Here is a 25,801-nt window from a genome sequence, read left to right on the forward strand (position 1 = left end):
TGCTCCTCAAGGTAGTCAATTGATTTAAATTCCATAATATCCTTAAAAACTTTTTTCAAATTTCTGCTGATTTTTTTTCCAGATCTGCAAGGAAAGCATTCTTCTCACCTCTGTTCCTACGACAAAACGTATAATTTGAATCTTAGGATAAATTCTGACAAAACTTTCATCATGTATCTGTTTTACTTCGATAAAACATGGGATTTTAATGGTTGAGGCAAAACAATATTCAGTACTTTGTCATTCCTCATATTTCACTCTTTTTCCCCACTACTGCTTCTGTTGTTGGTTATTCAGTTATTCAGCTGCTGAGGCTGCCAAGAAGATTGCATGTTTTATCCCTCTTTTCCTTTCTCTGATGAATTTGAAAAGCCATGGCCGAAATAATTGTTCTCATGGTCAGTCTGATCATGTTATCCTTTTAAAAGGCATTTCATTGGATACCACATTTTCTTGCATACAATAATTAGGAAGTCCTAGTGGTATTGTCCTTAAATTCTCTAAGAAAACTACATGTTACATAGAGGCCAAATATCCTGTTGTGGGGCTAGTGGGAGGACAACAATATAACTCACAGTGTCAAATTACTGCTAGTTAATGAGACACCACTTGGATTCCTCATTGTGTACCAGTCAGATGGCTTGGCACATGATCCAGAATTCAAGCAGTGACTTGTTAAATTAGCAATGACATGAGTTATGCTATCCCTTATTTCTTTTTTTAAAAAATAGGATGCATTTAAAATATTAACAAACTCACCCAAAACACAATTTTAAAAACAACACTCCTTATTTCCATTTGCCACCATGAGTTATAATATTGTTTTTCTGTCAGTGTAAAACAGGAATTTAACAAAGTAAACTGTGTGTCACATATAATGTTGTGTTTTGAGTATTGTATTCTGAGTATCAAAATGATGAAGGATTGTTTAATCCTTTCTGTTGGCTGTTCTTCCATTCAAATGACCCCCAGAAATGTTTTCCTGGATAACACTGTCTTGTAAATACTGGCATTTGGAACCCTTCCAGAAGAAATGCAGCTGCAGGAGGAGAGATTTTGAACACACACACACACACACACACACACAGAGAGAGAGAGAGAGAGAGAGAGAGAGAGAGAGAGAGAGAGAGAGAGAGAGAACAATACTGTAGATGAAAGCAAAACAAAGCAAAACATGCTGCTTATATACCACTCCATAGCGCTTCAAGCACTCTCTGGGCGGTTTACAAGTTAATTATGCAGGCTACACAATCCCCCCTCCGCAAGCTCGGTACTCATTTTACTGACCTCAGAAGGATAGAAGGCTGAGTCAACCTTGAGCCGGCTACCTGGGATTGAACCCCAGGTCGTGAGCACAGTTTTGGCTGCAGTAGAGCAGTTTAACCACTGTGCCATGAGGCTCTTCTACCCACTGCTCCTATACTTCTTGAGTTTGTTTTTTATAAATGAAATCCCAAAATTGTTAGGTCTTTACAATTATTTGTACTTTTTTTTGAAGCTTATCTCCTCTACCACTCTTGTTTCTTCTCATACTCATTTGTGACTTTTAAAATGGTCTTCCTTATAGGTAGAATCTTTCCCAGGCATATATGAAACTATGTTCCTTACAATTTTTCAAATCCACTTTCTCTCATTAATTTTCAACAAACCAGGACTCAGCAAACAAACAAAACAAGAACAGTTGAAACAAATACTTTTTAAAAAGCTTTCTTAAATGCCTGCACTGAAAGTGGATATGCAAAGCAATAGAAAACAATTTCCATAACTGAGTAGTCACTCTTAACAAACCCCTGCTGCTTATACACTCCTAACCAGGAACTGGTAGACACATACACATCTAATTAGGACCAAAGCATACAAGCAGGCTGTTTTCAATGAAATAAGTTATTTCAGTAACCTGATCTTAGATGTCCCAATCTGAAATTTTTTAGCAACCATGATGGACAAGACTCCAAAGGGCAAATAGAACGTTGCAAACTGACAACATATCTGCATTTTTGGACCAACAAACTCAAAGGCACTGTGTTGTATCCAGTAGACAGTGAATTAGTTATCACTAACTTTGATTCACTGACCCAACTCGTCGTGAATACATATAATTTTCCATAAAAGCATAATATGAATTATTTACAGCAAACTATCCAAAACTGACCTGCAAGGTTCTTGTGAAGGAGTCAGAAAGACTCAGATGACCTGCACTGTGCATGTGGAATGATGTTTTTAATATAATATCTCTTCACCTTGATCACAATGACAAAATAATTGTTTGTGTTTGTCTGTGCTCTGCCACCTATCCTCAAGTTCTACTATCCAGGCACCAACCAGAACCAGACCTATTCAGCTTCATAAAGGTAGCTGCATCATGTTAGACCATGCTCCAATAGGTATGAGTCGGGAAGAAGGACTATGACAACACTAGTAACACTGTTGAACTTTTAACCATTTTTGGTAATTCATGATCTCAAAACTTTTTTAATATGGATTAATATTCAAAAAGCTATTATCAACTTAATACAAATATTAACCTCCAACATATTTTTTTCTCCATAGCATAACATCCAAATTCTTGCTGGGACAGCTCTTTTTACTATTATTTCACATTTGCACAGAAAATCCTCAGTGTTTCTGAGAACACAAGCTGCCAGTCTTTGATCAGAGTGTTTGAATACGACACCATGCAGAATATTGTTTGAAGATATATCTTCTTTCCTCCCTTGCTATGTTTTATTTGCTATATGAAAGGAGCTGACCTGACCAAACAGATTCATTTTGTATTTGATCAGAAATGATGTGGTAGTCCCAATTTACCGGTATCTCCTTCATTTGCTCATTCTAGACACTATATGTTGCACCCAAAGTCCCTTCTTAGGTTTATCTGTGTCTGACAGGAACTCTAAAAGAAATACTTGTTCTTTTATTCATGCCAGCTATCTTTTCTCCTCTGAAACTTTTAAAAGATGGGAACAACAACAACAATAGTTTACTATTTCATCCCTTGCTTTCACCCCCAACCCCAACTCTGATCAGTCTGTTTCTGTTAATCTTGGGAGAATTTATTTGAGCCAGATCAATTGCCTTGCTTCTAGTGGCATAGTAAGAGAAATATGCTACTAGTAATCCTGGAAGCCATGGTATTCCTAAATATGTTGTAGAGTAATACATAACTCAGGTATAAAAGCTAATGCCAAGAAATGTTTCTTGTTCTTCAAAGCAGCTCCTGGCTCCAAAAGCCAGTGATGTATAATGATACTACTTACTGAACTGATGATAATATTCCTATGGGGCCCTTTCTCAATTTATTTGCATATTTGATTATCTTTAAGGGGCATCACTCTTTTTAGGACATTTGCCAGCCACAAGGTGGTTGGGATCTATTATAATTCTGAGACCGAGACCTATCCTGTGCAAACTTTTCAGCAGGTGGTTCCTGAAGATTGGTGCCAAATAATACTGGATATTTGGGGGCGGGGGGGGGATGCATTTTTGGAGGCAAGTATTTTCTGATTCCAAAGTTTACCTGATGGTGGGGACACAGTCACCAGGGAACAGTATTTAATCTACTAAGCTTAACGGCAGGTGGACTGACCATCTTTTAGGAAGCAGAATTGACTGATTTCAATTACTAATCACTGAGGCTACAATCATGTACAGAGTTAAGCTATTTAATTGTCAGTAAAGTCTCCCACTATTTATACAACTGACCCTTGTGCAGAATTCCTGCCTAAAAGAAAAAGACCCATTTAAATAACTGTTTTATTTGTTTTCTATTTGTGTATCAGATGTTATGAAAGAAAACCACACACCACTTGATTCATAAGCTATTAAAATAAGTTGAGTCACAACTACATATAGCCTGTGCACTACCTGGAAAGGAACACTTAAATAGTACACTTGCACATACAAAAAAACACCAGATTAGTCAATTTACATGAAAGCTAAGTACCTAATGATTGATAATAGCTATTGTGTTTTCAATGTGATGAGAAGTAAATAGAGTTGTCTGTTCAAACATTGCACAACCATTATATTAATTGGTAATACTGGAACCAGTTTCACCATATCTCAAGCAAAGCCACTTCAAAGGATAGTTTTAAATAATAAAGCTGAATCACTTACTCTTAGATACTCAAGGAGAAAGGATGGGATGTATACATGATCCAGAGACAAACAAACAAACAAACAAACAAACATGCTCCTTCTCTTTAGGTAGAGACATCAACCTTAATCATTTGAAATGTGTGCAAACACTGCAGACAGACTCACAGATACAAGATCATCCAGATCGGTTCAGTGGATGACTCTAATGACATCACTTAGATACAGAATGAGATCACAATGCCTGCAAGGTTTTGCCAGATCACAGACTCCAGTGTCAAGCTTGGAATAATCAGAATACTCTGTGACCTATTGTGACATATTCATAATGCCTGACCACAGAAGATGGGTGTTTTCTCATGGTCCCTTATTCATACAGGAAAAACTGCCTTTAAATTAGTGTATCTGGCAGGGTGCCATGTCTCTGAGATGAATTTGTGGATTCAGTAATATGAAAGTATCACAGGGAAGTAACTAAAAAGATGTGCAGAGGGATTTATTTGCACTTAGTGAGTTTAACCTGAGGTTTTGTTTGTTTTTATTTTTTCCCCCTTTAAACAGGTATACAGGAAAATTCTGTTTCCCCAACCCAAAACTGTCTAGAACAGCACATTCTTCAGGTGTGCGGATACACCTTGTTATTGCTATTTGCTCCCCCCTTTGAACTATAGCTTCAAAGGAGAAATAGAACTAGATTACCCTGAAACAAATCCTCAGTTATATTTCTTCCTAGAGGAAAATCTTTCCTATAAGATCATTTGAACCGAGAGGGAGCATGTCACTCTCATATGCTGAACTATCACATGGGTGCTGGCTTTCATGAATCCATGCCTTCAAGGCCAAGCTACATTCTGCTTGCCAGATAAGACCAGCTCATTTCAAGCAAGCCTATCATTTCAAGTAAGCGCATGCTTGCTGGAGCATGAGGTCTACAGTTCTCTTGCCTCCTGGGCAGTATCATGGAACCAGTTTCCCAGTGTAGCTAAGATCTGTATAGGGAGAGGAAGGGTTGTTATCACTTGTTGGAGTGGTGGTTAATCAGATATACATCTAACTGCATATGCTAACTATTTGCATCCTCTCATTTTTGACTGAATACCAGCTCAGTTGCACATTGACAGCATGGTGTGGTGTTTATAGTGTCAGATTAGAATTGCAGCTGGGTGACTCAGGCTCAAATCCCCATTCAACCCCAAAGCTTATTGGATAATCTTAAAATAATCACTTTTTCTCAGCCTAACCTGCCTCACAGAGCTGTTGTGAACATAAAATACGGAGCATAAACCATACATGCTGCTTGGTTCCTTGGAGGAAAGGCAGGACAAAAATGTAATAAAAGAGAAATATATACACAAATAAGTATCCTTACTGGGGACTGAAAGCAGTGCAATGTGGACAGGAAAAATCCTGTCTCAGACGAAAACTTCATTTATGATGTCCTAATCTAGCAATCATAATTGAGCCAGATATCCTGGAGAGTGAAGTCAAGTGGGTCTTAGAAAGCATGGCTAACAACAAGGCCAGTGGAGGTGGTGGCATTCCAGTCGAATTATTTAAAATCTTAAAAGACAACGCTGTTAAAGTGCTACATTCAATATGCCAGCAAGATTAGAAAATGCTGCAGTGGCCAAGGGATTGGAAAAGATCAGTCTACATCCCAATACAAAAGAAGGGGGGTGCCAAAGAATGCTCCAACTACCGTACAATTGCACTCATTTCACACGCTACCAAGGTTATGCTCAAAATCCTCCAAGGCAGGCTTCAGCAGTATGTGGACTGAGAACTCCCAGAAGTACAAGCGCTGGATTTCGAAGGGGCAGAGGAATTAGAGACCAAATTGCTAACATGCGCTGGATTATGGAGAAAGCCAGAGAGTTCCAGAAAAACATCTACTTCTGCTTCATTGACTACGCAAAAGCCTTTGAACTGTGTTGTCCAAAACAAACTATGGCAAGTCCTTAAAGAAATGGGAGTGCCTGACCACCTTATCTATCTCCTGAGAAATTTATATGTGGGACAGGAAGCAACAGTTAGAACTGGACATGGAACAACTGATTGGTTCCAAATTGGGAAAGGAGTATGAAAAGGCTGTATATTGTCCCCCGGCTTATTTAACTTATATGCAGTATACATCATGGAAAAGGCAGGACTGAATGAATCCCAAGCCGGAATTAAGATTGTCAGAAGAAATATCAGCAACCTCAGATATGCAAACGCTACCACACTGATGGCAGAAAGTGAGGAGGAATTGAAAGAGGAGAGTGCAAACAATGGTCTGAAGCTCAACATAAAAAAACCCTAAGATCATGGCCACTGGTCCCATCATCTCCTGGCAAATAGAAGGGGAAGAAATGGAGGCTATGACAGATTTTACTTTCTTGGGCTCCATGATCACTGCAGATGGTGACAGCAGCTACGAAAATGAACGATACCTGCTCCTTGGGAGGCAAGTGATGACAAACTTTGATAACATCTTAAAAAACAGAGACATCACCTTGCCAACAAAGCTCTGCATAGTCAAAGCTATGGTTTTTCCAGTAGTGATGTATGGAAGTGAGTGCTGGACCATAAAGAAGGCTGACTGCTGAAGAATTGATGCTTTTGAATTGTGGCACTGAAGGAGACTCTTGAGAGTCCCCTGGACTGCAAAGAGAACAAACCTATCCATTTTGAAGGAAATCAACTCTCTGTGCTTGCTGGAAGGACAGATCCTGAAGCTGAGGCTCCAATACTTTGGCCATCTCATGAGAAGAGAAGACTCCCTGGAAAAGACCCTGATGCTGGGAAAGTGTGAAGGCAAGAAGAGGAGGGGACATCAGAGGACAAGATGGTTGGACAGTGTCATTGAATCTACCAACATGAATTTGACCCAGCTCCGGGAGGCAGTGGAAGACAGGAGAGCCAGGCGTGCTCTGGTCCATGGGGTCACGAAGAGTTGGACAAGACTAAACAACTAAACAACAACAAATCTTGCAAGTGTTTTATGAATAGAGGCTTTTCCCATGCATGAATCTCTTCAGCTGGATTAGAGAAAGAAGTCAGGGATGAGAAGAAGAGATGGAATATAAAAGTACAGATGATTGGTGTATTTGTATACTGAACATGGCGGCTAAATGGGGAATAAAGAACATCATTTATAAAGGTTTCCTTTCCTCTTCCATTTTTTTTTAAAGTTCATATTCATTACCTGGCAGAATGCCTCCTTCTAATGGGACCTGCCAGCCCTACTTCTGCATCCCAGGCCAGACAGTTCAGGATGATTACCCTGAGAGAGGCCTGGAGGGAGGGAGAGAACTAGGAACCAGGCTTTCTCACTGGTCACTCCCCACCATTGGGGGTAGCCAGGTGAATAGTCCATTGGAGATCTTTAAGAAACTCCTAAAAACTTGATTATTTAGACAGGTCTTTCAGACCATTCCATCAATCAACAGAACACAGGGAACCTACTATCTGTTAATTATTTGATCACTGCCATCTCAATGTTTTTATGCAATATCTTGCAGTATTTTATCTTATAATGTCTGCTTTTATATTATTTGAAGTCTGATGTTGATTTAATTTAATATTGTTTTATCATATCTGGTGATTATTGTTGTATTTTGTTGTAAACTGCTCAGAGTGGCCTCTGGCCAGATGAGTGGTAAACAAACAAACAAACAAACAAACAGTAATAATCAACATCCTTCCCCACAAGTCTTAATACTTTGGTACTTGTCTATTTCACACAGCAAGTGAACACACAAACCTGGTTTGTCTCTCTATTGATGCAGTACTTGCAATGTCCTTCTTCTTGCTTATTTATTATTTGGCAATGGTTACAAAGAGCAATGTACTTCCATTTACAAAATTCAACTGGGATTTCAACAACACCCACTTGCATCTAAAATCTACTTATAGATAAACACAGCCTACCTCTTGGAAACCAATATGGCAAAATCTATTTGAGCCAAATTCTAACAATATGTATTTCATCAGTCTTTGGCAGTCAAATTTCTTTGCACAATGGACTCTATAACTACTATGATTTCAGATGGTCAAGAAGCTCACTTCCAAATTGCACTCCAGACAACTTAGGTCTGTCTAAAGACAGGAAAGGACTAGTGTACAGAGAACGCACGCACAAGAGCCTCGTGGCGCAGTGGTTAAAACGCTGTACTGCAGCTAAAACTGTGCTCACGACCTGGGGTTCAAATCCCAGGTAGCCAGCTCAAGGTTGACTCAGCCTTCCATCCTTCCAAGGTCGGTAAAATGAGTACCCAGCTTGCTGGGGGGGCAATGTGTAGCCTGTATAATTAAATTGTAAACCGCCCGGAGAGTGCTTGTAGCGCTATGGGGCGGTATATAAGTCCAATAAATAAATAAATAAATAAATAAATAAATAAATAAATAAATAAATAAATAAATAAATAAATAAATAAATAAATTATATTTGAGGAAACCTTGTAAACTATATTCCTACTGGGTTGCCCTTGCATAATCACTCTGAATATCCTGGTATAAGAGGTGAAAGAATTCTGTCCACCTAGACAAATGCCAATGGGTTCCAAAAATAGACAAACCATAAAGAGACCCTGTGTGTTATGGCCTTCTGGACAACCCAAGGTTAGATACACCAAAAAACAAACAAACAAACAAAACAAAACAAAAAACTCCACCAATTTCCACATACCCAGTTTCTCATACATGCTATCATGGTAATGGGACACAATGCATGTATCTCTGTTTATGAGAAGCAGGGCGGGGAGAGGCCTGACATAGAGGGATCTCTCCTTTATTACTCCAGTTGACTATTCCTGACTCTTCTTATTTTGACTTACTGTATATCACACTGGGGACTATGGAATAAAAAAGGGAAGAAAGAAAATGGTCTTTGTATTCTTGAAGGCTTTCACGGCTGAGATCCGATGGTTGTTGTAGGTTTTTCAGGCTGTTTGACTGTCTGTGTTCTGAAGGTTTTTCTTCCTAACGTTTTGCCAGTCTCCGGGGCTGGCATCTTCAGAGGACAGGAGTTGGAACTCTGTGTTCTGGTCAGATGCCAGCCACAGAGACTGGTGAAACATTTGGGGGGGGGGGGAAAGCTTCAGAACACAGCCAAAAAACCAAAAAACCTACAATAACCAAAATGGTCTTTCTTTAACATCAATAATCAAGAAAACTGTTAAGACATAGTAAAAAGATCCATTTTCCTTCCAAGTCACTGACAACTGGTTGACAGTTAAGTAAAGTGAAAAGCTTACATCAATGCTTCAGTATTAACTCCAGTAAATATACACACACTATGGTTTCTATATATGTAGCTCCATGTATCTATCTCAGCATTTTTACATTGGGAATTTTAGAGAAAACATAAATGTCAGTAACGTTTCGTTAGTCCCAGTTATGAGGAGACCTAATAAATCAACTGCTCAATGGTAAGTCCACACTTATGTAAATCTCACTAGATTAACAGGCCTACTCTAGTTTTGGACTATAGTACAATACTAGCCTTACTAACAGCAAAATGAACAGCAAGTCTCACACCCATTCACATCAGAGAAGTCCAAGTGGTCAAGGAAAGCTTCTACCACAACATTTTAAGAAGGAAAAACAAAATGAATATAACTATTATTCACATACCTTAAAAGTTATGGATCTGACTAAACCCTGAACTAGACTAGAGACCAACAATGTTCAGACATTTACAAAGGATCTAAAACTACAACTCATTCTTAAGTCTTCTTCTTATTAAGTTCCGCTAATCTCAGCGAGCCTTACTTCTGAATCAACATATCAAATACTGGGCTGGAAATCATTCAATTTCTTCTTAAGAGAAATTTGTTTGCAAAATACTAGGATTGTTGTTGTCTGGATTTTTAAATGTCACATTTTGCAGGTATCAGGGATGATGTTTTATTTCACATAAAAATGAACCTTTGGGACTCATACATTACTACTAGGTACATAGCTACAGTATTTGAAATGTAAGAAATTTTGATAACAGTCTGCACTCCAAATAAAATGATTATAGAGTCACATAAGTGCTTTGGATTTCAGTTGGCAATTAGAGTATTATTGTAATTCAGGACTGTGATTCAGAACATATGTAAAGTTCCAATTTCCACACAGAGAGCTCAGAATTATAACTCAAGCTTTTGGCTATTTACCCTTTCCTTTTTAGTCTAAAGTTTGCAACTGGGGCAAATCCCAAAACATCTGTGTGCTATAGTTTTAAGTACCACATTAGGAACAAAACTGTTATTTTAAGTAAATAAGAAAGGCACTATCAAATAATGCTAAGGGCCTGATACAGCCCCTATTAAAGTAAATGGGAGTCTTCAGCAGGATGTTAATCAGCCTTCAAGAGCAGGTGTGTTAAGTAATTTTATATTTCTCCATTACAGAGCACCAAGCAGATGTTCCTACCATTCAACTGTTTATCTCACAAACAAAAACCAACAGAAAATTGTTCTCTCCTAAAAAACAACTCATATTCATAAGTGCCCCCATTAATATTTTTATAAAGTGTTTCAAGTAATCTTAATTTTCCTATTATTCTTTGGAAACCAATAATAATGGCTGAAAATCATTATTTTTATAAATTTCTGTTGATCCATTTGCTTTTCTTCCATTGCCTTTAAATATGATCTTCTCATGTAGCTCTAGCATATAATGTTCTCATTTCTTTTAAAGCACCTCTTTATTTCCTAAATATGTCTACATATAGCCAAACATACTGTACATGTTAAATGAGTATTGTTTCGCAGCCAGGTTTTAATTTAACAACGGAAGCTAATACTTTGAAAATGGCCAGAGAATGTTATCTGTGTAAAAAATGTGTCAGTTCTAAATCTAGATTTGAATGTGTTGTGAACGTAAATGAGTATAGTTTTTTTGCTTGTAGGACAAGGTAAGTTTTGTGTTTGTTCTTTGTAATTTTTGCTTAAAGGAAAAAGACAGCTCCCAGCAAGACATATCAGCATCTCTGACACCTGTAAACATTCAGTGGTCAGAACACCACTACATATCCTTCAAATGACATGGACCAATGAAGCTGGAAGGTATCTGCACTGAACCAAACCGCTGAGTCTCTCGGCAGCCAAACACAATGCAAGACTCATCATGTCCCAGGTGATCTACAGAATTCAGGCACTATAGTCTCAATGTGAAAAGGTAAAATCTTAGGCTTTATCTTAGAGACATTTGTCAGACATTTTGCTGGATGGGTTCCTAAAATTTCTTAGTGCAGCTACTACATTACATTCTAATATTTCTCATACACAAAAGATGGGCACTTGGAAATTTTACAAAACTGATCTAGGTACAAAGAAAAATGAGAAACTTTAGAGACAAAGTTAGATCCTTAAGACACATATTCCATATAGAGGTTTTGTAAGTTCTTTTGCACTATATAAGGATCGTCATCCTGTTCAAAACATTGTAAATGGCAGATCTGCAGTAAATTCAGTATAGTAAAAGGAGAAATAAAAGTCATAAGTCAACTATATACTTTCATATAACATGGCTGATTAATACTTTCCACAAAAAGCATTCATAATATGAAGCATTTTATTTGGTCTTTTAATTTACTCCCTAAATCAACAGTTTAAAAATTTGGATTACGTATTTTGCCCCACTGACATGAACATCTCATTATCTGTCTTTTAACTTTGTTTCATTATAATTCACCTACTCATGCATAGAAAATCATGTGTGATGTCATAAGCACAAATATAGTATGACATCACAGCTTTTCTTATACAACAGTACATTAACTCTGTCCTTGTGGCCATTGTATTTTTAGGTCGCATATAAAACAATTTCATAGAAAAATACACATTCAGACATTGCAGTTCAATAGCTTATACCATTTGGATCACTTTATAACAATGGTAAAATGCTGAACAGGGAATAATGTGAGACACAATGACTAATAATATGCTAAGCTCCACTTTTTGTTGTTAAAGCTTAATGTTTACACTACTTTGGAGTATCATGGGAAGCACAGAGTGTTAGGTAATACAGAACTGTGGTAACTTCCACAGCAGAAAGATGAGAAGCTGGCAAGATACCATCTCCCTGTAGAAAGAGGCCCAGGGAGCTCATAATAGGATTTAAAACTAATGCTACTAAGCCATAGCTATTTGCCCATCCAATTTTCTTCCCATATTGTGTTTTAAAAGACATCTACTAAATTATCCAACACATTCCACTTTCCCTTCTCACCAGTTATGCTTGCTGTACACAGTACTCTGAAACTATCTTTGTAAGGTGAACAGCATCTAACAATATGGAACTTAAAGAACACCAGAACTGTTTTCTCTTTCCATCTTAACTTTTTTTTTACTAGAGCATTGTTCTTTTCAGTTTCTGTAGTTTCACCCTCTGCCTAGAAATAAAAAAATATTCTGTAATTAAACATCTTGTGTTTTTTTTAAAAAAAGCATTGCTTTCTTCAAGCATCATCATCATGTGTAGCAACAAAAACGTCTTTGATCATTTCTAGAAAGGAAGGTGGGCTTTAGAATTGTTAACATCGTGGTAGGTGTGGTCAGAGAACTGTGTAAACTTTTCCTGCTACCAACAGCAGCACTGCATTAAGGATACCAAAAGCCCAATCACAATAGGACACAAGCACTGCAGAAGACTGAGTTTCTACAAACTTTCTAGAAATGCCCATGGATATTCTACAGAGTGACAATTTTAACCATTACAGTCTTTTTTTTTTTTTTAACAAAGGGAGTGATGTAACAGTGTCTCATTGTGGCGGCTCCTTTGTAACCAATGGTTTATATACCCGTATTGCTAGATTTTTTTTTCTTCCAAGGCTTTAGTTTTTGGGTTTCTCCCCCCCCCCCCCATTCAGTACCTATGGGAAGATGTTTTAATCAATACTCTTTAAACCTCTTCCGCAAGTCCCTCTCAGGCATTTCCCCTGTTTTGTTAGCAGCTCTGTAGTGCTTAAATCAACTTTTTGAATCTCTCATTGCTTCTGTAACAGGAGCTAATCGGCTGCGAAGTATCAGGTTTCAGCCTGGATCCACCCGCCGCCCCCCCGCCCGCTCCTTACCTGCTGGCCAGGCTTTGCCTGCAGTGCTGCCTGAAGGGCATCAGGTGGTAGTTCATGGCGTCCAAAAGCAGCTTCTGGCATACGGGGTCGGTACGCATGAAATCCACCGACTGGACCCGCTCGACGAGCTCTGGGGCCGGGATCAGGGCGAAGCGGAGGCGCTTCATGAGGTCCGGGGCATACTGCATGCGGGTCTCGCGGTCGTGCTCCAGCCACAGCACGGACATCTGGAAGAGCGCCAGCTCCGACTCAACCGGGGGAGGCAAAGAGTCGAGGAGGGCGCGCATCTCTTCAAAGTTCAGCAGCAGCACGTCCTCCACAAGGTACTTGTTGGCCAGTTTCTTGGTCTCTTCGAGGCCGTGCAAGGCGGCGATCTTGCACACTTGCTTGTAGTTCTGCACCGAGATCTGGTCGTTAAGGAACTGCACGCACAGCTTGGTTACCTGCGGGATGTGCAGGATCTTGCTGACCGACAACACTTCCTCTACCGTGTCCAGGGACAGGGTCACGTTGGCCGTGTACAGGTACTCGAGGACCAGACGGAGCCCGATGGACGAGCAGCCTTGCAGCACCAGATTGTTGATGGCCCTAGGACTGGCCAACAGCTTGTCCTCCGGGGAGGAGGAGGGCGTGCCGGGCTCCTCCTGCTGCTGTTGCTGCTGCTGCTGCTGTTGCTGCTGCTGCTCTTTGGGAGGAAGGCCGTCCTGAGCGCCCGGTCCGACACCCAGAGGGTGGTGATGGTGCCCGCTCCCCCCTCCGCCGCCGCCGCCTCCCCCTCCCCCTCCAGTGCTGGAAAAGAGCGATCGGAAGTACTGCGAACACGAGGCCAGCACGGCCTTGTGGCAATGGAACTGCTGGCCTTGGGCCGTCAGGGTCACGTCGCAGAAGAGCTGCTTCCTCCACAGAAGGTTGAGGCCGTGAAGCAGGTTGTCGCTATGGCTCGGGTCGAAGGTAGACGTCCTGTCTCCGGACCTTGACATGGCGAGCAGCCTCAACACACCTGGCTGGAAACCCACCTCCGACCTGGGCAAAGAGGGGGCAAGCCGGGAACGGGGGAAGGGGGAGGGAGAAGGAAAAATGAGTGGTTGGGAACGGGGGGGGGGGGAAGGTTTGCACAATAACAAAACAAGGAGCTTTATAGGCCTGGTGTGCTCATTCTTGTCGCAAGAGCCGAGAGGCGTCCTGCTCAGCCGCCCCCTTGCTCGCTGCCATCACAGCAACCTTTGGGCTCCTTAGACCTCTCAGTGGCCCCCGCCATGGAGCTTTGTCCCCCTCGCAAGCCAGCTTCGCCTCCCAAAGGGTGGCGGCGGCGGCGGCGGCAAGGTGGGGTGGGCTCGCAAGCAAACTACTTTCTGTCAGCCTGGGAAGGGAGGCGTGCGCCTCACTTGCGGGGAGGCCGGTGGTTTGCCTTAGCTTTGCAAGGGTTCTGCTTTCACCAGGCGGGCGGGGGGGGGGAGGAAAGAGAAAGAGAGAGTTCGGGCTCCTTGTTTCGCAAGCTGCAAAAACTCCCCGCGAAGCGAGTCCCGAGTGACCTACAGCCGAAAAAGCGCCCACCCAGTCTTTGCCAAAGTCCAGGGCCGGACCACTACTTGAGCCTCTGACTGAACTGCCCCCTTCGGATGCCCCTCCTCTTCCCCCTTAAACGGCGCCTTTCCCGCCTTCGCAGAGCACCGGCTCTGCAGAGGCGAGAGACGCTTCGCCTCGAAACAACAGTATGTGAAGCCCCGGAGCTGGGGGGGGGGTGTCTGACGGCCGTCCTCGTTAACTGGGTGGGTCTGTAGTCAGGGCAGCGGGGCGCACCGAACTCCTGCCCCCCTTTCCTACGGCACCAGCTGCCTTGCACTGGCCGAAGGGGACAGAGGCAGGCCGAGTCGCCTCCGTGGTCTGGTCTGTGGTTTCGGCTGTGTGGGTTGCTCTTCGTGCGGCCGGAAGGCGGCGGCGCTTTAAGTCGAACAACTCTGGGAAGTTCAAGGGGGAGGCGGGCGAGCTTGGAGGGCACGCGAGCGACGGGGAGAAAGGAGGCAGGCGCGGGCGGGAAAGTGTCCTCGCGCTGTGCGGAAACGGAGCCGGAGGTTTCCCTGCCAAAGTCAGCGGGACTCTTGAGGGCAGGGGAGCCATAAGCAGAGCTTTAACCTGCGGTTTGCACCTGCTTCTGCTGAGGGGAAGGGGACCTGCGCCGGCCATAGCCCGCCTCCGGGAGAGTCGAGCCTGGCACAGCAGTAGCAGCGAGCAAGGCTGCCGCCGCTGTCCCTGCTTCTCTGCGGGATTGCATCGAGGGCTGCTACTCCCATTGTAGCTTCCCTTCTTTCCGACACCGCTTGCGATCCGCGTTTCCTGCTCCGGCCGGGTGGGATGGCGGTCCCTTTCCCTGACCACTTTCCCTCCCTCGCAGCGGCGAGGCTTTAGGAAATCTCCAAGAGCCTCTCCCTTTAAGTGGACCCGGTCATTCCTCCCCCCTCCTTACACACACCTCCCATTCGCCCTCCCCTTCTTTCTTCCTCCTTTGACCATTTCTTGCAATTGGAGTTTATTCTCCAAAGGCGTGTGTGTAACACAAGTGCCCCCCCATACTTCAAGCTCACAGAAATCGCTCTCTCTCCCTCTCTCTCTCTCTCTCACACACACACCATCTTCACCACAATAAACAAGCCACAAGAAAATACACTCAAGACGGTTAGACCGAAGGCCAGAAACTTACCTGCTCCACAACCAGCTGCCAAAGTAAAGGTTCACTTAAGCTCCCCCCCAAAAAATCAATTGTCCTTCCTTTTTAAAGGTTTGATCGCTCCTTCAAAAAAAAAAAAAACCTTCTGGTTCTCAACTCCAGGCAGTCACTCTTTACAATTTATTTTGTCGTACATCATTTGATCACCATGAATTAGCAACAGCAAGAAAATGTACGAGAGGGAGAAGGGGAGAGAGAAAAAGAGGGAGAGCGCGCGCAGAGCTTTCTGCAAGAGAAGAAGAAGAAAAAATGTACGTGTGACAAATTATGCTACCAAGAAACAACACATCATTATCCTTGGGCCTGGGGCTCAGTGAGTCGTAACGAGAGTAATAGGAAATCCACGGTTGGGGAGAGAAACGGTCGTGCATGGCCGGTGGAGAGAGACCATACAGGGGGATGGATGCTGGAGAGACTCGCAAAATTATGGCTCAAGGCTATTGTAAAAATTGTCGAGCGTAAATGACTGCGATTTCAAACATCTTTGGAAGAAAGAAGGGGAGAAAGCGACCCCCCTCCCCTCTTCTGCCTCTCTCTTCTCTCTCCTCTCTCTCTCTCTCTATAAAGAACCGTCAAGTTTTAGTGCGCATTGCTAATTAGTCAATTTCTCTCTGCCTTCACAGGCTGGCGACTTTGCTGCTGAGCTGAAACTGCTAATTTCTGTGACCAGCTTTTTTTCTTAGCTGTGATCTGGATGAATGAGTAGCTGTCTCACAGAGATGACAAAAATAAACTCTAATCCCCACCCAAAAATTTCCACTACATCTTTTTCATGCATAGATTTATGATCTTCAAGCGCCCAGTGCAATATGCTAACTTTTGTATCTGTACAAAATGCTGCTGGAGTCACAGTATATTGTATTGCCTTTCTCCCCCATGCCCATCCACTGTGATGGAAACTGATCTCAGTGCATGAGGTTCTCTCTCTCTCTCTCTCTCTCTCTCACACACACACACACACACACACAGACAGACAGACACACACACAACTTTGACATAGTACATCTTCGTTCATGCATATGTGAAGGAGAGGAATGGAGAAGCAGAGAAAAGTAAGGCATGGTATCAGTAGCATAGACATCCCTTTTTCTATGGTTCTGCACTATCTGCAATTTATGATCTTGTTTGAAAGCATATTTTCACTGCCGTTTTGTCTGGTTAGACAACCGTCTCAGTACTTCACTGACAGCTACTCAACAGATAAAGGTTCAGAAGTCACTCTTTATTGTCAGATTAGCATATTGTCAGATTTGTCTTTCACTTTAGAGATTTTGCAGTGCAGAAACCTGACTCAAGCAGCAGGCCAGTGGCTACTCTTTAATAAAATAACCTTTCAACTTTTTGCCTTATCTGGAGGAACTTGCCAACTACACCACCGGTTGCTTAGACTGAGTTTATTTTTTAGCTCAGTTATAAAGCTGAGTCGCAGCTCTTTGAAGAAATGTTTGTGTATTCCTACCATCAGTGAAGGCTAGGGCAGAAGACAAGCTTTCTTTATTTGATCCATGATCCATGGTCCTTCACATTGATGGCTCAGTTCTTCTTCTGCCAGATTTCCAGGTGCCCAAAAGAAAAGTATGACCTTGAGTAGAAGGCACATTAAAGACAAATGAACAGAAACACTTTAGAAAAAGTTGAAACTGAAGTGAAATCCTAAGATTGACAACTGGTGTAATTAAAATACATGCCAGGGGGTTCATCTCAACTACTAGTCCTTATTTGTTCTTTCATAGCTCACAAAAAGATGCAAAGGCATCTGCTGATAGCAGAAACCAGCTGGAATTGAATTATAGAGGAAATTCTTCTAATGCAGATGCTGATATAATGTTGGTGCCAAATACTTTGGACTACTATACATTTTTTGTAATATAATTTATTGTCTGCCTGTAAATGGTTTTTTTTCTTCATGCATTGTTCTGTGTTTTTCTGCATTTACAGTTTAAAACCATGTTCTACATCAGGAAATTTAGTGCATCCAACCTTCACAAATATCCTGGTAACAATACATAGATCTGCCATAGATATTTAGATGGACATAATACTGTACATTGAGCTGATTTTTTTTGTTACTGATGTTCATATTCAGTATGTATTAAAAGATATGCCAGATGAGAAACATGGAATGTTCCTATGATGGACATATTTTAAGAGAAGTATATACTGTGAGATTTTTATACACATGCAGGCACATATAGGTCAGCAACAACAGCTATAGCATATAGGAAAAGCAGTTTTCCTGTCTTCCTACTCATGTTGGATTTCACTGTATTGCTATCTTTTATGTCTGTAAATAACCCTGGAGGGCATTTTGTATAGTTCTTCATTAAATTACATGTCACTTTTACCACTCTTAGGACAGAGAGAGATGTTTTTGATGGTTTTGTTAGATCTACCAAACACCGTCAATTGCATATTAGATGTTGAGAAATCAAAGTGCTCTACACTTTAATAGAAAATAGTAATTTTGTTTGTTATCCAGGTAGATGTTTTGTTGTTTAGTCATTAAATCATGTCCAACTCTTCATCACCCCATGGCCCAGAGCACGCCAGACCCTCCTGTCTTCCACTGCCTCCTGGAGTTGGGTCAAATTCATGTTGGTAGCGTCGATGACACTGTCCAGCCATCTCATCCTCTGATGTCCCCTTCTTGCCTTCACTCTTTCCTAACAGCAAGGTCTTTTCCAGGGAGTCTTCTCTTCTCATGAAATGGTCAAAATATTGGAGCCTCAGCTTCAGGATCTGTCCTTCCAGTGAGCACTCAGGGTTGATTTCCTTCAGAATGGATAGGTCTGATTTCCTTTCAGTCCAGGGGACTCTCAAGAGTCTCCTCCAGCACCACAATTAAAAAACATCAATTGTTTGGTGGTCAGCCTTCTTTATGGTCCAGCTCTCACTTCCATACATTGCTACTGGAAAAACCATACCTTTCACTATGCAGACCTTTGTCGGCAAGGTGATGTGTCTGCTGTTTAAGATGCTGTCTAGGTTTATCATTGCTTTCCTCCCAAGAAGCAGGTGTCTTTTAATTTTGTGGCTGCTGTCACCATCTGCAGTGATCATGGAGCTCAAGAAAGTAAAATCTATCAGTGCCAGGTAGATCTACAAATAGTCTAATTTTATGTCCTCATGGCTATCTATGAATGCTGAAAATATGGTTTTATTCTAAGGGACTCTGGCAAGGTAAATAGTCTGTCGTGATTAGAGCTGTTCTGAATGTGGGGTGTTGAGGTCCATAAAGTTTTAAGAGTTTCACAACAGTATGCAAAAAGCAAGACATTGAGTGATAGATCATATATCCCCCTTGCTGCACTTGTGCTGGAACATACCACTCAGAGACCATCTATATTCCCCACTAGTCTGTGCTGCAATGGCAAGAATCAGAGGCAGTTCATCTATTAGAGCAAGTGGAATACTTTCTCACTTCAGCCTCTGGCTATCCTAGAGGTGGAAATCCTCTGGATTTGAGTACACGTGAATAATGCTTACTTGCCTGCCTGCTTCTGTTTGTATGAATATGTTGCTCTCTCTGTGAATACACCCATTTATCCCCCTTACTTTTCCCTACCATTGGTCAGTGTCTTCCGTCACAATTATCACCAGCCACTCATGGTTAGAATGTGTACTAAAGACCAAAGTATTAACTCGTTGAGTCATGAAACTTGCTAGGTGATCATGGGACAGTAATTCCCCTTCCCTTCACAGGTCTTTTCTGAAGATGAGGCAAGGAAGAAGCAAGCTGCAAGGATGCGTCATTGAATTTATTGAGATAGAGACAGATATAAATTCATTTAATGAATCAATAAATAATAGAACTTACTATTGTGTCATGAAATTTGTTCTTGATCATCCCAGAGTGCAGGGTACATAATAACGGGTACAAGTTATAGGAAGCCAGATTAAGGCTGAATATCAGGAAAAAAAATTCTTACCTGTTAGAGCAATACAACAATGGAACCAATTACATCAGGAGGTGGTGAGAGCTCCAACACTGGAGGCATTCAAGAGAAAATTTGACAACTATCTGTAAGATCTGCTTTGATTTGGATTCTTGCATTGAGAAGATGGTTCGGCTCAATGACCTCATAGGCCCCTTCCAGCTCCGTTATTCTATGATTCTGTGAAATGCTCTGCCTGAGCAGTTTTGGGATGCATAATCCTAACAATGTTCTACTTGCTATATATGTGTAAAACATTTGTTTATCAACTTACGTATATAGTATAAAGTAGGAATTAGGGTGTTTCATTATTTTTGATGTACATAAATAATACCTTCATTTACATGAACTCATATTCTAAAACATTTAAGAATCTAGGTAGCCAGCTTGGATAGTTTTGCACAGAACATATCTGTTTGAAACTTACATTGCCATAATGGTAGTGGTGGATTACTTTCAGTTCAGTTCATTGTTCAGTCTAGAACATGATTCTTGTGTTTAGTTCAACTGAATGTTATCGTAATCTCTGCCACATATTATAGATGGAAGAAGAAATGTAACAAGTAGCTTTCAGCATAAGGAATTGTTGTGTGTATGTGCTTCCTTTTCTACAGTAGTTATAAATTTAAACATATACTGAAAGACAAATTATCTGTGAAGGTGCTTTTTGCTCAGTAACTGCCCACCAGATGGGGGGCACAAGTTAGAAAAACTTTCCTTTGGTGGTCTCTCAGTCCCAATTCTTGTCTTAATGTTCAGTTGCAATTCTACTTCAAAGCTCACTTTTTAAACTTTCCTCAGTAGTTATTCTAAGTAGTGAATATTTTCTGCTAGTAATCTGGTATCATTTTGAAATTTTAAATTACTGATGTTCCTTCTGCAAATTTCATTCCTCCCTCATCTCAGTATAATCCAACTTTCCTTATAATATGCATTACTCATAAACTGAACCATTATTCTATGGCTAAACTGAACAAGGGACGTGGTGGCGCTGTGGGCTAAACTGCAGAAGCCTGTGCTGCAGGGTCAGAAGAGCAAGCAGTCGTAAGATCGAATCCATGCGACGGAGTGAGCGCCCGTCGCTTGTCCCTAGCGGTTCGAAAGCATGCAAATGCAAGTAGATAAATAGGGACCACCATGGTGGGAAGGTAACAGCGTTCCATGTCTAAGTTGCACTGGCCATGTGACCACGGAAGATTGTCTTCGGACAAACGCTGGCTCTATGGCTTGGAAACAGGGATGAGCACCGCCCCCTAGAGTCGAACACGACTAGACAAAAATTGTCAAGGGGAACCTTTACCTTTACCTTTACCATAAACTGAACATGTAGGGAGGTAAAATAAACCCAACAGTAGCTTGTTATCTGAATGTTAACTATTTTTAGAATGATCCTTGATTTTTGTGATTTACTGTACACAGTCAAAGGCTTTGATACATTCTATAGCACGAATAGATTTTCTTTTGAATTTCTTTGGTATAATCCAGTAACCAACATATATATTCAGTATGATCTCTCTTGCTACTTCCTTTTCTGAATTTGACTTGAACATTATTCTATGGCTAAAATCCTCTTGCTCAGCATAACCAAATCATAATTCTTTGTAGTGGCCTCTGTGAATGCACACAAATGGGTTTAGCTTGCGCCTGCACAGGACGTTCGGAAGATTCTAGAGCTGGGGGGGGGAGAGTCAATTACTTCCCCCCCCTTGTAGGGTATGAGCTCCACCTCCTCAACCTTCTGTCAGTTTTCTTTTTTCCGCCATTGGAGTAGGATGTTAGGAGATAGAGTGCTAAGGAAAGTGATTTTAGCTTTGCTAAGTCGATCTTTAATACTTTTTTCTATATTGTTCTTTATTATTCTTATTATTATACTTGTTTTCTCAAATGATAGAACCTACAACTTGCATTTTTTCTGTTCTGTTGTAGTTTCCCCCCTTCCCTCAATGGTTTCCCCCCCTTTTTCTTTTGTTTTATGGCCCCTCGTGGTTTCTAAAATGCTCTGTTTGTCTTCGACAAATTCCACTTACAGAGAGGCACGATCTTTGTCTTTTTTGTTTGGGGGAAACCCATCTCACTCAGTCATGCACCGCGTACAGGAGTTTTTCCAAGCAGGCTATTAAGTTGCGGCTACAAGGACTCAAATCTTTTCTTTATGAAAAAACTCTCAACCCTGCTATGGAGGCTACAGCCCTCTCTTCCTCTAACCCTCCTCACCAGGAGGCTGCTAAATCAACCACTAGCCCTGCTGCCCAGTCTTTATCCAGCATGACTTCTTTACCTGTGAAATCCAAGAACTCTAAAAAAAATGCCTAAGCCAGCTTCTTCCAAGGTTCAGCCTCGGTCTACTGATCCTGCAAATAAGAAAAAGGACAAGGAAAAGCCTAAGAGGCAAAAGGACTTAGCCAAACCAGCTATCGCGCCTCTTGCTATACCTCCTATACAAATACAGGAGTCTTCGAGGGACAATATTGGGCATTCCAACAGGGAGGAACACACTATACGTCTAGCTGAACAAGCTCATGATATCCCGAGCATGTCTCCAAGTTCGGTCCGATTTGGGGCTGTTGCACCATCCAACCGAGCCATAGCCCCTTCTAGCCCTCAATCCTCAGGGTGGGCAGATACTGAGACTGAGTCAGAACAGGAGTCTGCTCATTGCACTCCTAGGAAGAGTAAGGAGAAATGCAAACATGCCTCTCCATACCAGCCGTTCGGGCTTGAGGAGCAATATTACCATCCTGAGGGTTTACCTCCTTATGGTCACCCGTACCCTGACTGGTACCATCTCTATCTGTACCAGAACTATGAATATTTGATCAATACAGAGGGCTGAATGACTCAAACTCCATAAGGGACATTCCTCGGTACAGGCTACCATGATGTGCTCTGGTCCCCACGACCATGATGCAGAACCCTTCTCCATATCTACTAAACCAGATGCTGACCCTATATATCAGCCCCGGTACCACGTTCACCACCATTGACTTCCCAGTCGTCTAGGGGTGCCAAATCATCATCATCTGACGAATCTGAAGCTGTTGATGCTGATACCACTGGCAATATCTTGCAGTCCCCTCTCAAGGACTATACATCCTATGCACAACTTATCTTGCGCATGGCAAAGACGCTAAAATTTGATGCACAAATTCCTCAACAAGAACTGGACTTGGTTTTTCATGAGCAGGATAAAACACCTCCTCCTAGATTGAGCCTTATACCAGCACTCCTTACTTTGGTTAAGGACTTTTGGGAGAAGTCTCCTTCAACTCTCCAGATCCCGCACAAAATTGAACACCATTATAAAATGCATGGTTAAGACTCAGATTTTCTATGGAAACATCCCATTCCCAACTCCATTGTGGTCGAGGCTACTCAATAGAAGTCTTGCAGTAGATCTTCTACCACAGTGATCAATAAGGAGGGCAGAAAAACTGACTCCTTTGGTAAAAAGCTTTACTCATTGGCTGCTTTGCTTATTAGGATTTCTAATTACCAAGCCACAATGGATGCCTACCAAAAGCATTTGTGGGATAGGATTCTCCCCTCGCTTCAAACCCTTTCGGATCCATTGAAGACCAAAGCTCTCAACACCTATGCAGAGGCCAATACCCTCGCTAGACAACAAAGGCACACAGCAAAGCATACCAATGATACTGCCTCCAAATCTTTACTTACTTCAATAGCACTCAGAAGACACACGTGGCTTCGAGCGGCCAACATCCTGGAGTATACCAAGACTAAGATCGAAGATCTTTTTTTTCGATGCGGTCGGGCTATTCAATTCTAAGACAGATGACATAATGGAGAATATCCACAAAATGAGAAAGACTGCTAAATCCTACATCCCGTACCGAAACCTTTCTATAAGAAGCCATTCTACCAACAACTCCCTCAGTACCAGTCCTTTCGGTACAGCAGGCAACACCATGAGCATGCCTACCAGCCGCCTCAATCCACTGTGTTGCAATCTAAGCAGCAACAATATCAAAGCTCCAGGCAACCCTTTCGGAAATTCCAACACAGGGGTAAGCCCTATTCTTAATTGCCCTGGTATTTTCACCTGACTATTTCTGTTCCTTCCCTCATGGAAGAAAATTACATCAGACAAATGGGTTCTAACTATCATTGAGAGGGGATATGCCATAGAATTTGCACACATTCCCCAGACAAATTCCATCAAGCCCACCCCATTATCCTTACCTTTACAAGAGGAAATTTTGGCTCTCCTCAGTACAAGAGTGATAGTCATAGTCCCACCTAATGACTCAGATGAGTTTTTTTTCTCCTGGTACTTTGCCGTCCCTAAGAAAGATGGGGGCATCAGGCCTATTATGGACCTCCGGCAACTCAATGAATACATTCTCTACAAAAAATTCTGTATGCTAACCCTGGATTCCATTCTCCCTCTTCTGTCACAGGGAAGCTGGTTCACCACCATCGATCTCAAGGACGCTTACTTTCATATTTCAATTCATCCGTCCCATCAAAGATTCCTCCGGTTCAGGTTCCAGCATACCACTTACCAATTTGCCGCTCTCCCATTCGGGCTTTCTACAGCCCCCAGGACAGTTACAAAATGCATGGCCCCTGTTGTGGCTTACCTCCGTACTGTGGGGATAAAACTCTTCCCGTATATCGATGATTGGCTCCTTGTTGCTAGGACTTACAGTATCAGGAGGCCATCATAGCCACAAGAACTACCCTTCAGGTCCTACATGAATTAGGCCTACAAATAAATTCAGAGAAATCCCGCCTAGCACTGTCAGAACTCGTGACTTACATAGGAGCGTGACTGGATGCCTGTGGGTCAAAAGCATTCCTACCACTCGACCAAATAGAGAAAATCTATTGAGCACTACATCCTTTCTGATCCCTCAGTACTGTCACCACTCTCAATGTTCAACATCTGCTGGGCCTTATGGCTTCCACAGCATTGGTAGTCCCATACGCCAGGCTCAAACTCCGTTCACTCCAATCCTGGTTCCTGTCACAATTTGACCCCGAAATGGACTCCCACCTAAAAAAGCTTGTGGTACCGCCATGACTGGCAACTCAACTCGCATGCTGGGCATCCCCCCACAACTTGCTGATCGGCAGACTGTTCCGGCCGCCTCCCCTGTCAATCCAGGTGAAGACAGATGCCAGCCCCTCTGGTTGGGGAGCTCACTGTCAGGAACTGCAGATGCATGGACTATGGTTGAGGGGCAAAAGACTGCTCCACATTAATCAGCTGGAAATGCTAGCCATCATAAAGGCCTTTTGGGCCTTCCTACCCAGAATCACGAGAAAATCAGTACAGCTCGTGACCAACAATACCAGGGTCATGTGCTACATAAACAGACAAGGAGGAACTCAATCACTTCCTCTGCTTCATCTCACCATAAAGCTCTGGGAGTGGTGTCGTACCCATCGTATTGCCCCACAGGCAAAACACATTTCATCGGAAGAGAACTACCTGGCAGACCACCTAAGCAGACTTCCCATCAGGAAGCACGAATGGTCCATTAATGACACTCTCTTCCTGGACATGTGCCGCAGATGGGGTCAGTCAACATTAGACCTTTTTGCTTCCCATACCAATGCCAAGTGCCCCAGGTACTGCTCAAGAGCAGGCAGGGCTAGAGCATCTCTCGGAGATGTGCTCATGGTACTGTGGTCCAGGGAACTTACTTACCTCTTTCCTCCAATACCAATGTTACTCAAAACAGTAACCAGGATTGTCCAATACTGGACAGATGCGATTCTCATCGCCCCATGGTGGCCGTGACAACTGTGGTTCACCCGCCTGAGGGATATAACACAAGAACTCTTCCACTTACCTCTGATACCGTCTCTTCTCTCCCAGAACAACGGGGAAATCCTTCATCCAGATGCCCGATCCCTACATCTGATGGCATGGAAGATAACCCCGAATTCTGTGCAATCTTAAACCAAGCCAGGAAACCATCCACTTCTCACCTGTATAGTTCCAAATGAAAATCTTTCCTCACGTTCACTGCA

General features: G+C 42.2%; 1 protein-coding gene and 1 long non-coding RNA gene across 2 annotated transcripts in view; one reads left to right on the top strand and one right to left on the bottom strand.

The window, feature by feature from the left end:
• The window catches only part of KLHL14 (kelch like family member 14), a 95,104-nt gene extending 80,754 nt beyond the window's left edge, over positions 1–14,350 (bottom strand). Inside the window, exon 1 of the mRNA XM_072998891.2 lies at positions 13,142–14,350. Within this exon, the coding sequence (XP_072854992.2) occupies positions 13,142–14,121 (980 nt within the window). The 5' untranslated portion in view covers positions 14,122–14,350. The remainder of the gene's footprint in view (positions 1–13,141) is intronic.
• Positions 14,351–14,793: 443 nt separating this feature from the next.
• LOC140706926 (uncharacterized) lies at positions 14,794–19,682 on the top strand. Its single transcript, XR_012086857.2, has 3 exons — positions 14,794–14,853; positions 16,490–16,918; positions 19,569–19,682. It is a non-coding gene; the product is annotated as an uncharacterized LOC140706926 (long non-coding RNA).
• Positions 19,683–25,801: the final 6,119 nt, after the last annotated feature.

Source organism: Pogona vitticeps, chromosome 4, assembly GCF_051106095.1.
Source record: "Pogona vitticeps strain Pit_001003342236 chromosome 4, PviZW2.1, whole genome shotgun sequence".
In the NCBI taxonomy this organism is placed as follows: Eukaryota; Metazoa; Chordata; class Lepidosauria; order Squamata; family Agamidae; genus Pogona; species Pogona vitticeps.